Source organism: Poecilia mexicana, unplaced genomic scaffold (genome assembly GCF_051168715.1).
Source record: "Poecilia mexicana isolate PSO_F unplaced genomic scaffold, ASM5116871v1 scaffold_13, whole genome shotgun sequence".
In the NCBI taxonomy this organism is placed as follows: Eukaryota; Metazoa; Chordata; class Actinopteri; order Cyprinodontiformes; family Poeciliidae; genus Poecilia; species Poecilia mexicana.
Window position 1 is genome coordinate 8,576,123 of NW_028263382.1, and position 12,622 is coordinate 8,588,744.

The following is a 12,622-nucleotide window of genomic DNA, read 5'->3' on the forward strand; positions in this document are numbered from 1 at the left end:
ATTTCGTGATAAAACATGGACATTTCTGAATTTCAAAAGTCAAAATTGTAAACTTTTGAAGCTTTTCAAATTTTGTTTCTTAAAAATTTCTGGGATTGAGCTAAACTTTTATGACTTTTAAGCCAATTTTCAACTTTTCAAATTCACTATTTTCCTTTTTTTCAAGAAAATTTCTCAGATTAATGTAAAAAAATGTTCTCCTCTTTCTTCTATCTTCAACAGACTTAATACACCATAACACTAATAAGCCTTTCATTATTTTCTACGTTTTTATATAAATTTTTTTTTTTTTAATTTGGCAGGATCCGTCCTCCATAGCACATACCAGTTTTGTCTAATTATAGCTCTGTTAGCAGTTTTCCAAATTTGTGCAAAGGTGGACAGGAAAGAGTAGAATTTCAACACATTTTTACTCAAGTAAAAGTAATAGGTAGCTGTTCAAGAAATTCCTCAAGAGTAAAAACATATTTGGTAAAAATATCAAATTTTTACCCCCCCAAAATTTGATGGGTAACTGATCAAATTATCAATCATTTAATATTCACATATTACATAACCAGACAGATCAAAATATAAAGTGAAAATGATGGTATTTTTAAGGAAGAATATTACAATAATTCATAAGTAACAAAAATAACAAAATCAAGCAATAGAAAAATGTCCCAATCAGTATTTTTTTCAATAAAAAACTTATGAAACTTTAACAAAAGTGCAGGTATATGTCTGTGTCTGGTGAATATTTTGTTGAAACATGTTTGTTTTTCATTCAGTTAAGTTACTCACATTGCATAGAGTATCCAGAAATTTTACACGAGTAGCGATACTTCATAACAAAATTACTCAAGTAAAAGTAAAAATTACAGCGTAGTAAAAATACTCTTAAAATTACATTTAAAAAAGTTATTAAAATTGTAATGGAGTAAATGTCACAACTCTGATTTTGTGAGGCTTATAAAGCAGAAAGTCGACCAACAGACTCAAAGTGAAGAAGCTTGTCAATAATTAGAGGATTAATTTATATTTAAAACACCTGAAACGTGAAGGGATGTTTGTTTACGCTGACGGAGGTTTTGACTGGAAAATGAGCAGCGGTGAGGCAGGAGGAGAGGGAGGAGTAGGAAAACGGGCTCAGTCACTTCCGCACCATGTGAGCAGCACCGGGGCTGAAGAATACTTTGTCCCGAATGGACCCCGCATCCTCCGGGATTGAGGAGCGCTAACCCGGTGATCTCCAGCGGGGGACCTATCGGCTGAAAACCCGCGCCCAGAGACCGGATCCATGGCTGGCGACGTGGCCGTGTCTCTGTCTGTGCTTGCGGTGGTGGTACTGCTGAGCGACGTGACCCGCAGGCTGATGGTGCGGGGCCTCGCGAACACCGGGCTCTCACCGTACGCGGTGGAGCTCGTGTCGACCTTCCAGCTCTGCTGCTGCACGCAGGAGCTGAAGCTGCTCTCCGAGTCTGGCGGCATCCCGCCTCAGCTCGCGCTCACCTTGACGTATGTGACGTCAGTGGCTCACGGGCTCACCTTCCGAGGGGCAGTGGGTAACCCCTGCGGTGCGCTTGAGCACGCGTACCGCGCGAGGTTATCGGGTGGGTGCGCAGTGCGGCGGATCGCGTGCCAGTTCGCCGCGGCGGTGGCGGCGCGCGCGGCCGTGCCGGTGATCTGGGGTATGGGGATGTCGGGACTCCACAGCCGCCATAAGCTGCTGGGGTTCCGGTGTGTCAGCGCGATCCACGCATCTCTCCCGCAGGCTGCTGCGGTGGAGCTGATGTGCGCCTTCGCTGTTCAGACTGTCATCACGCAAACGCAATCTGTGGAGGAGAAATACCGCGTGCACGCAGTAGCTGCTGCCATAACAACAGCGGTTTATGCAGGTGGGTTGGTTTGGTTTTTTTAATCCGCTGTCAATTATGGAGAGCCGTTTGTGAAAAATTAACAGCAATAATTTTATTTATTTAAAATTTGGGGGTATTTATTTTTCAAAGTCACATTTTCATCATATTATTCACACATTTACAGATGTCAGAGTTCCTAACTAAATATTTAGTTCAAAATAGAAAAATTATTTTACTAAATATTTAGTGTTCAAATTAAATATTTTGTTTAAGTCTTAGCTAAATATTTAGTTTTCAAACTAAACTAAATATTCAGTTTGGAAAATAGGTATTTTGTTTGAAAATTAAATGTTTTAGTATGGGAATTTAATGTTTATTTTGGAACCTAAATATTTAGTTAGAAAGCTAAATATTTAGTTCCTAACTATTTAAGTAATAAAAAATATCAGTATGAGTATTAGTATCAGCAATGCAGACCCTGTATTCTGGAGGACCAAAACTGACATAATAAAAAATAGAAGTATATTTTTTATTATGTCAGTTTTGGTCCTCCGTATATTACTGGTTCTGAATAAATTGGTGCATAACTTAATAAATTCTCCTTGATAAGTGTGTTTGTATTTTAGGCGGTGGTGTGACTGGAGCCGTGTTTAACCCGGCGCTGGCCTTTTCCACACAGTTCCCCTGCAGTGGGAACTCATTCCTGGAGTACTGCTTTGTGTACTGGTTGGGTCCACTTCTGGGTAAGACCAACTGGCAAACCAGTCTGAAACTTCACCAGCTAAGGTCACATTTTTAGATCAGTCATTAATTATATGTGTTATATTTTTGTGCATTTGTGTCCTTTTTTCAGCATAAAAGACTCCAAATTGTTCTATTTCTTAATCTATTTTTTGCTTTATAACTAGTCAGACTGGGCTTAACACTGTTAATATTTGAAAAAATAAGCCTTAGAAGTACAGCAAACTGTGTGATTATCAGCCCTAAGTTCACTTTTGCTTTTCAAAAGCAAATAACAATTTAAGCCAAATGTAAACATTTTAACCAAGTCATTTCTTTATCAGAACCACATTATTTCAGATTAACATATACAATTATTCAGCTGAATCTTTGCAGTGGTAAAGAAATTAAAATCAGCTTTGTGTCCCTGCCTGCTTACAACCAAAGTGCTGACATAAATCTTATAAGCTGATTAAATATTAGATTCTCAAGACTCATTTGTATGTTGCATACAGTATCAAAATGACTAAATACATATTACATGTAGACATGTAAGACATATTTGTCTTTGTATCCAACTCTTTTTACTCTGTTTACTTTATTTTTACCTTCTTTCTTCCTGTTGTCTCAGGTATGATGAGCTCAGTGCTTCTCTTTGATAAACTCACGACTGCATTTTCCCGAAAATCGTCCCCTCTTCACCTCCCGCAGCGGACCAAGAAGCAGGCATGAGCGCTGCAGGGCTGCATGTTTACCCAGAGCACATCAGGCGTAAATATTAACAGTTAACATCTAAGTTTCTGCTGAGCTGCTTTTTCTAAATATTTCAATTTGAGAGACTTTTAATGTAAATTAGACTAGATATGACATCTGAAGCACAACTGAAATACAAAATCCTATATGTAAGTCATTTGTTTACTTTAGCATTCAGTAGAGGCATTTGATTTTTGCAAACTTATCAACACTTTCAGATTGATAAACTCAATCTGAGAAAGTGTTGATAAAATTTGACCAGTTCGTTGGATTTTTAAAAAAAATCCAACCACATTTTACCATCTTTAGCTCATTATACCACACAAATGTAGCTAAAATATTAAAATCTATTGCAACAGTTTTATATTTACATTTGGATAAAAGAATGTGTAGATAGTATAATACAACATCTTACTTCTGTGTAATATTTTAAGCAAATTGTTTAACAGAGGAAACGGAACCAGTGTTATTCATGTTTTAATGTGATATTAAAGCTGTACTGTAACTGAATCTTCTGCACAACATGTCCTCTACTTTTTGCACAAATGTAACTGGTGCCTTTGGATTCCAGTAAAAACGATAGTATTAATAAAATTGTTAAAACTGTGCAGTTTGTTTTTATATACATATTGGACAGATTCAGTGGTTGGTGACACAGCATTAGGCCCGGTATAGAGGGGAAAGGTGATGACAATTCTGAACAGTTCGTTCAGCTGCCACAAACAATTGTGGCAGTGGCTATGCTGCTGAGAAAAGTTATAAAATCAGGTTTTCAAAAACAAAATAGAGAGAGGGAGAGAGAGAGAAAAAGGCAGGAGTGTTAATTTATAACTCAGTTTTTCTCCGAGAGGTGAGTGGACTGTGTGAGATTATCAACCATTTAGCAGTTAGCTTAGCTACAGACTGCTGTTTCCCTCCATTTCACTAGCATTTAATGAATTAAGGAAAAAAAATTACCAACATATTCATATATTTAACTTGTCCCTTGTACCTTTCACCACACTTAACAGATGAGACAGCAGCAGCTCTGACCCGTCCTCTCCTAAGTGAAAATAAAGCTGCAGCATTTTATATAAATATTTTTTAAAACTGTCATTATGCTGTGACAGTATGGCATGAGAGGTAATCTGTGAAAAATCTATTTCCTCTGCTTTCTCCCAGTGCTAGGAACAGCCAGTCAGTGGCAGGAGTTTTAGTGCTGTCAATCACAATCTCATGTGGTGCTGCTCATCCCTCCTCCCCCTCGATTTGTGCCATGCTACAGCTAGCATAGCACAGAGCTGTGCAGATTCAAACTGTGATTGCTCAGTGTAGTTAGCATAGCTACCAATGACGACAGATTAACGGTTTCTTGTAATGGTAAGTTGTTTCTCCATCATTAGCACATTTAGCAGTGAGTGAATGAGGCTAATTGACAGCGCTTAGAGCGTCCTACTAGTTCTGATTGGTTGTTTTGGTCAGAACAGTGAAGTACTTTAATAGTAATTCAGGAAGGAGATAGAGGAGATTGATTGTTTTCATAGATTATCGCTCATAACAAACTGCTACGACATTGTGACAGCTTCAACAAATATGGAAATCAATTTTAAGAGCAGATGCAAGCCCTTAAAATTGTGACGCATTTTATGGGTCTAATAGACTAAAAAAATTGTAATAGCAGCTGCGCAGGGGGGGGGCCACGATTCCTGGCGGCGACCCTGCTGCATCCGACAGCATTTAACATTTATAAGGGCTTCGAGCTGATGAGTAGCTAATTGTAAGTTAATTTTTTTAGTCGTATAAAAATCTGACTTAGTTCTTTTAATTAAATGCACTACAATAGAATAAACTAGAATACTCTTTCCTAACTAGCTCTCATAAGAGTTGCTATAGAGTTGCTATGGCAACAATAAACAAGCTACAGGCTTATAGCCCCCACATACTCGGGCGTCCTGTGCGCATTCCATGAACCGCTACTGTCCGCGGATGGTTGGATCTTCATACTCGAGAGAACTGTTTACCTAAAATTCTCTCGTAACAAATTTCTTTATTTCACACAATCCTAGTGAAAACTAGCAAGTTTGATTAACTATTTGGGCGCCGAGCTGTTTCTTCTCCATCTGGGAAGCCTTAACCGATGCATCAGCGCATGCGTCAAGCCCACAGACCAAACCCGGGTCAGTGCGCGTATTGGTTTCACCAAGTCACGTGACCGATAGAGGAACAGCCATCATCTCATTCAGGAAGGAGGCAAAACTGGGGCGCTTGTACCATCCAGTGACATATGGAAGTGGCAGCATCATGTTGTGGGAATCCATTTAATTTCACCCATAAGCTAGTCTGATTAAGCAAAACCTCAGACAACAAATCAAACTCAGAACAAAAGATACAAAATTATTTTATTGATTATTTCTTACAAAGACATCTAGGGAGGAAAAACAAATCTAGTAAATTAACTGTTAGGTACAAAACAAAATGTTTTCATAGAGTCAACAGGATTTGAGTACTTTCTCCAACAGTTCATCAGCAGCTCCTTGCATCACAGCAGCTTGATGACCTAACCATAAAAATGCATCAACATGCTGCAAACTGAGCTTCAACACGAGACATGAGATGATGCAAGACGGACCACTAACAACATAAAGCTCCTGCAACAGGAAGAGTTTGGGGCAGAGCAGAACCAACGGAAATAAGTGCTGCCATCTTCTTCTCTGATCCCACTGGTGCTTCGTTTGGACACGACTTCGACCTGCAGGGAGAGTCGAACATATGCTTGACAACAGCAGCGTTTGTTCTATTTATATTTTGTCATTGCCTTTTCTTAACATTTGGTTTTATTGTTTGGGAGTGCAAGATCAGAGCTAGTCAGTGGTAAATTTATAAATTATCAATGAGTGAGCCTTTAGATCCCTTCAGTTTGAAGTTATTTCAGTACAGGAAGCAAGATGAACAAGGCCTGAAACGAACAATTAGTAGGTTATTCTGACAAGTAATTGATTATTCTCATAATTAGTCTGATGATTATCAAACAGTTATTCTGACAAGATGCTTAATCTTGTCAGTTATTCTGCTAGGTTATTTATTTATTTATTTATTTTTACAGAATGTGAACCAGGTAAAGCTAAAGCGATGCCACTTGAGGATTTCTGGGTAGAAAACATTTTCAGACAAAGAAGGTTTTCATCCTAAAAGCAAAATGTATTTGTTTGTACAGTTTTGGCTTAATTACAGCTCTGACTGTGTTGTTCTTCCAGCAAATGGCTTTTTTTAAGAGTCTGCATATTCCAGTTAACGATTAATCGGTTACTAAATTACTTGATGATCATTTTAATAATTGATAAATCACCAATTATTCGATCAATGATTGACGCTCTAGAAGAAGCTGAATCTGTTTAAACCCTGATGTTTGTTAGAATCCAGAAATGTGACTCATCACTGCAGTTGTTGAAACCTTCAAAAGGAACCAACTCTGGAAAACATTAAGACACGATTCTATGCATATTTTCATAAATATCTGATTAAATAAGAAAAGTTTGTCAAATATGAAAAACGTTTAAAAATACACATTCAAATACACATTTATTCTAAATAAATAGAAAGAATTGTCCTTACTAGTGCTCAACATCTGCATCCTCAAACTGACCGGCCTCCATCGCTGCAGCATCCACCTCCATCCCTTCTGTAACAAAACAGATTGAAATATGTTTTTATGCACAGAGTCTCTTGAACAGTATTCACTCTGTCAGTGCACTCTGGTAAGAGACTAGTAGCACCAATTGGCTGGACCTCTATTGAATTATGCATTTTTATTAAAAGGATAAGTTACTAAATCCATGAGAAAAACTGTTTTGTTGCATCTATTCTGTCTTTTCTGACGCTTTGAATCATCTGAAAACTTTACAAAAAAAAAAAAAAATCTTGCATTGCAGCCCAGAGAGCAGCTTTCAGGATGGAGTCTCATTATTCTGTTAAGGATTTGAATTAATGTGCGTTATAACATCATTGCATTTCTCTTTGGGATCAATTAAATAGTTTTTAATGTAAATTAACCATTTTAACCTCTCAATTTGCATCACATTTTTTATAAATGAGGATTTGATTCCTGAGAAAAAGCTTGAATGCTCTTTCTAGGTAATTTCTGATGTCACAAATTTAAACCGTTTTCTACCCTTTTGTTTTTCTTTTTTGTGTTTCTGTCCTACTTAAATAATTTAATTTTTCATATTGTATTTAGGATTATAGACACAGTTACTGGAAAAACATCCTTTGTGTCGATTTATCTTCTTGATGTGGTTTCACTAAGTTGAGTAACTGCCCTCTTGCTGCACGTATTTGTGTTAGAAATTAAAATTTCACATTTTTCTCTATTATCAGAAACAAAACATTTGCAAATAATAATGCCATTTATTCAGTTGCTCAATAAAATAAGTTTAATTTCTAATAGATTTATTTGCACTGTAATGTTTTAAACAGGAGAGAATAAAATAAAAACAGCATCAGCTCCACTCAAACCTTCAAACTCGGCTTTTGTTTCTTCAGTTCTGACTCCGGCCATGTGGTACTGCTGGCTGACGGACTGGGCCAGCATCCCCTCCAGCCTCTCCAGCGTGGCCTGGCCCTCCTGCGTGAGCGCCGACAAACCTTCGTCACACGTGTAGAAGGTCGGGATGTCGGCATGGCCGTGCTCTGAGCGCATGAACACACATGGAGAATCAATCTATCCTGGATCAAGAGTTGTTTTAGCAGGTTTTGGGTTTTTATAAAGCTATGATCAGACATATTGATTTTAGCCTCTAAGAATTTTAATATGTGCATTTGAATATTTTTCTTCCTGAATTATTGACTTCAGGACCAGAGGCAACGTCACACTGTGTGTGAGAGAGCAGTCGGTGTAATAAAGGCTTTATGAAATGAGTACATTTTACATTTTAAGATGTTTTTAACTTTATTTAATAGAGACTATAGCATTTAACACAAGCAGCATTAGTAAAACTGCAGTTTGTTCATATTTCTTAAAGCAGGGGTCTCTAACCTGTGGCCCTTTGGACAATTTAAAATGGCTCTTAATCCCTTTGACTAAAATTATAAATAGCCAACTAATGTTTTAAAATGCAGATATAATAAAAAAAATGCAGTTTTATGGAATTAATTTCTCTTTTGCCATTGAAAATCTGCATTTACAGCAAAAACAAAATCCTACCAAGTTTTTCTGGAACCTTTAAACTGATCTTAGACCGTTATTTCAACATTTAAAAATTTTAACGTTGTGTTATTGTGTGATAAACTTTACACATCTTACCTGCCTCTGCAAAAAAACAGTCCATGGAGAGATGAAAAACAACCAGAAATGGTGGAGAGTTAGTGTTATTTATGTAATTCAGGGATAATTATGATGAGCTACTGGACAAAACAGCAGTTCAAGAATCACTTTGAAAGAAAAATACAATATCAGAATATTATAGTCAAAAATACTAACTATATAAACATACTGATTCAATAACTCTGACTTTTTGAAGAAAAACAAGTTAACAATTCCTTCTTGGTGAAAAATACTAAAAAATATTTGCAAGTTAAACACACAAATGAAGAAAATAAAGCTTTTAATTCCTGCTTCCAAGGACCCAGACTTTAGTGGAATCTTTTCTTTTATGGCTATTACATTTTTACACCGTTTAAAATGGACGGTCGCAACAGTAATATTCACTTTCATGTTTGAAATATTAAACAAAAACAGAGGATCAGGTGAGGTACCTGGCAAAAATGCATTGAATGAATGTGGGAATCATGCTACATCAAAGCAAATTGTGCACAGTTGTCCCTTGGTCAATTTAATTCCAGCTGCTGAGACAATAACCTCTGAATTAGGAGGCAAGAATATGAAAATATGGACCGATGCAAATATTGCTGTTATTACTGTTAATAGTGACACAATAAACTTTAAAAGACCTAAAGAAAGGCTGATTGAGAGCTCTTTAAAAGGGGACCTACTCTGCAAAATTCACGTTTTGTGCGTTTTTATACTTCCATTTGGATCTCTGCTGTTTTTAGACACAGCCCAAGCGATTAAAAGAAAGAAAACACAACGTAATGTTTTTAATCAGTTTCACCTTGGGGATCTTTAACGTATATTCTATTCTATTTTTGGTGTCTGGAAAATGAGCCATTTCAAAAACCTTCGGAATGTTGAGTCACATTGTGCCGTTACCTAGCAACCCCAACCAGCCTAACCCGTTACCTAGCAACCCAGTCACGATAGGTCTCCTTTAATTATTACAAGAAAGTCTGGAACCTTGGAAGTAAAACATTAAAATCACAGGTCAGTTTTGCGCTGTGTTGTAGATTTTTTTTCCTCACCAGCTTCTTCCACATCGTACTCCTCTCCCTCAAAGTCATTATCAGAGTCTTCATCGTCCGGGTCGGGATGAAGGGCCTGGCATTCACACATGGCTGAAAACATGGACTCCACTGCATGGAAAAGATCATACCATCAAACCTGATGCATCACTGAGGCAGCACTACTCCACAACTGTCACTTACTTCAAACACAAAACAGTTTTTTTTCGTTTAAAACAAGAAAAAAAAAAGAAGAAAATAAGGATGCATAGATGTAAAAGTAAAAAAAAAAAAGGAAAAACAGTGGGTGCTTTATAATGTTTGTTTTTTTTAAGCAGGATGACTCTTGATGATTATAATATTGATGATCTAAGTTTTTGTCAGATCAATGCATTGATATCTTATCCTTTCATAAAACCATTACAAAAAAAGTACACCCTCCTTCAATATAGAGGAGTTGTGTCCAAACTTTTTGTCCCACAGGCCAGAAAGAAAAAGTTGAAAGTACTCTGGGCGGCCATTTTTCCATTGTGTAAAGCAGGGTATACTGCACCTGACAACAGGTAATACATCTGATAAAATATCCAATATGTAGAATATTCACTGAACTCCAATCCAGAACCGCACAGCATTCTGAGAGACGTACACAGAGCAAAGACTTTAACCGCTCAACCGCTAACGGCTAAAGCTAAAGCTTAGTTCACACAGCACCATTTTTCCCTTCGGACAATCTTAGAACTTTGGTTACCTAGCAACTCACTAATTCTTTGGTTACCTAGCAACAACCTGTTAAGTAACTTGCACAGCAGCAGTTTAAGGTTTTGCCACCATGCCTCATAACTGCTTAAAAATAAAAAGCAATAGCGTGGGGTGAAAACTGGATAAAACAGGAAAGCTCACGCCACCAGTTTGGCAGCATTTCAGATATTTAAAACAAAAAAATAATCAATAACTATCAATATCAAAACAATATAAGCTGAAAGTCAATTCCCACATTGTGGTCACTCACATGACGTCTTGTCAGTCGGCACAAACCGAATCTCTGTGATCATCCCTTCATCATCGTCATCATCCCCGTCGCTGCTGCCGCCGCTGTCATTGCCGTCATTGCCGTCATCACCAGCTCCTTTCTCGGCCATTTCCGCCTCATTCTCACCTGTGAACATCAAACCAGTGACTCAAAACATTTTCTCAGAAGGTGACAGAAACATTCACTATTATAAAAACAGGTATTTCAAACAAACTTCCCCCTTACCGCTGAGCTTTCCGTTCACCATGACGTACAGGTGTTCCTGGGGGTAAGCACTCACGTCCCTGGAGATGGCATGGAGACCGATGGAGGGGTACTCCAAAGAGAAACCCAAACCTGATCCATCAAACCACGACAAGCGCCTGACAGAAAAAAACAAACAAAAAATACACAATGTACAGGTGTGGGTTTGTGCAAAACTCCTCAATCACTCAATCAAGTTTATTTTGAATAGCACATTTCAGCAACAAGGCAGTTCAAAATGTTTTATTTACATCATAACACAAAAATGAAGTCACAGAAGACACAGTAAACAACTGAAACATTACATTTTGTCAAGTGCCATCGCTACACATCCTGATATTTTAATATATGTTTGTACAATTTTCAACCATTTGAGATAAGTTCTCAAACTTTTCCAGCACCACACTTTGGAGATAAATACAATACAAACCACAAAAGACTATTTCAATTCACTTAATGCTGGACAATAAATCTATATATATATATATATATATATCGAGATAAACACGTAACCAATATCGACAGGAAATTAAAGCTTTAAATATTGTACTCTATATGTAATTAATCTCTAGAAAATGACGGTTTATGTTCTGAGATTACTGGCAAGAAGCATAGCACTTTTACGCAATATTCTAACGTTTTTAGATGTAATCGTTATAAACAGCGTGTGTGGTATGATGTAACAGAAACAAAATAAACATTGGTAGTCATGCCATTAAAACCAATTATGACGGTCCCTGCAATATATTATATTAAATATTTATCTACTTTATTTGTATACATTAACCCATTTTTTACAATAAATATGTTATGAAAACCCCAACCTGCTGTCCACAGATGAAAACAAGCGCCATGTGCATCACTTACGTTTCGGCGACGTACAGCGTGCCGCAGCCCAGCCTCTGCCCGTCCAGCACCGCCGTGGTGGCGGCTTGCTCGTGCCGCACTCCCTCGGTGGGAGGGTGGATGTTTTTCAGGAGAACCATTGTCCGTGTAACAGTAAAGTCGTCCTCAACGTCGAATCTGGACCGAACAAGTAGCTGTGTGACCTACTTCGTGTCGCAAATCTGGCTAATTTATCCCGAGATAACTTCTCGGTAATTGCGTGACGGCGAGCAACGGGAGGAGATAAACCGTAGCCGCTCTCTGCCTTTCTCCTCCCGGATAAACTGACCAAGGATAAGTCGTTTGGAGAACTATCACAGGAATTGATAAAAAGGAAAGTTGTGCTGTTAGTTAGCTAGCTTAACTGCTGTCCCTGTTGCTTGGCTGCGTCGGCCTACGTCGAGCTGAAATAACGCGGCTTGTTCCATACGTGACGAATGATACGCTAAAAAGAAATCACGTGTCGCACGCTAGCCCGACGGTTGGAGGCACAGACGTCCTTACGTTACTTTGAAATTCACGTACATGTTTCTACGTAGTTAGGCAGTTTAATATTTAATGAGTTTCAGGCGCCCTCCAGCGGTGATAGTGCGCAAACTAACAAGACTCAAAAATACCTTGGCAATTTTTTTTAATTTACGAATGAATAAATAAAACATTTGCTGTATGTGCAGTTGTGCTAATTACATAAAATATGTAGAAAATATATCTATAATTATTAAAGGGTGTGTATCATTTCTAAAATATACAACAAATGTGAAATTCATCAACTGAAATTTGAACTGGTTAAGTACTTTTCACCATATAAATATTTTAATATTGATTAAATTATTTCAAATTT

At 37.6% G+C, this 12,622-nt stretch overlaps 2 protein-coding genes across 3 annotated transcripts; one reads left to right on the top strand and one right to left on the bottom strand.

Annotated features, from left to right (window-relative positions):
• The first annotated feature begins 1,071 nt into the window (after positions 1-1,071).
• On the top strand, positions 1,072-3,917 carry aqp11 (aquaporin 11). The gene is made up of 3 exons (XM_014984752.2): positions 1,072-1,877; positions 2,465-2,581; positions 3,190-3,917. The coding sequence occupies exons 1-3, from the start codon at positions 1,280-1,282 to the stop codon at positions 3,288-3,290; spliced, it is 816 nt and encodes a 271-aa protein (XP_014840238.1). The 5' UTR covers positions 1,072-1,279; the 3' UTR covers positions 3,291-3,917.
• Positions 3,918-5,672: 1,755 nt separating this feature from the next.
• clns1a (chloride channel, nucleotide-sensitive, 1A) lies at positions 5,673-12,224 on the bottom strand. Of its 2 annotated transcripts, XM_014984559.2 has the most exons (7): positions 11,764-12,222; positions 10,879-11,015; positions 10,633-10,779; positions 9,645-9,755; positions 7,803-7,976; positions 6,903-6,969; positions 5,673-6,039 (listed from the first exon to the last, which is right to left on the bottom strand). In XM_014984559.2, coding segments are annotated over exons 1-7 (756 nt in total). In that variant the 5' UTR covers positions 11,883-12,222; the 3' UTR covers positions 5,673-6,038. The 2 variants fall into 2 exon arrangements, with proteins under 2 accessions (XP_014840045.2, XP_014840119.2); XM_014984633.2 differs by lacking the exon at positions 5,673-6,039 and having other exon boundaries at positions 6,902-6,969; positions 11,764-12,224.
• Between the last annotated feature and the right edge of the window lie 398 nt (positions 12,225-12,622).

Coding starts and splice junctions, on each gene's coding strand:
- aqp11 (XM_014984752.2), top strand. CDS start 1,280: ATGGCTGGCGACGTGGCCGTGTCTCTGTCTGTGCTTGCGGTGGTGGTA. Junction 1,878..2,464: donor AACAACAGCGGTTTATGCAG/GTGGGTTGGTTT, acceptor TTTGTATTTTAG/GCGGTGGTGTGACTGGAGCC. Junction 2,582..3,189: donor CTGGTTGGGTCCACTTCTGG/GTAAGACCAACT, acceptor CTGTTGTCTCAG/GTATGATGAGCTCAGTGCTT.
- clns1a (XM_014984559.2), bottom strand. CDS start 11,882: ATGGTTCTCCTGAAAAACATCCACCCTCCCACCGAGGGAGTGCGGCAC. Junction 10,780..10,878: donor GGTGAACGGAAAGCTCAGCG/GTAAGGGGGAAG, acceptor TGATGTTCACAG/GTGAGAATGAGGCGGAAATG. Junction 7,977..9,644: donor GTACGATGTGGAAGAAGCTG/GTGAGGAAAAAA, acceptor TCATGCGCTCAG/AGCACGGCCATGCCGACATC.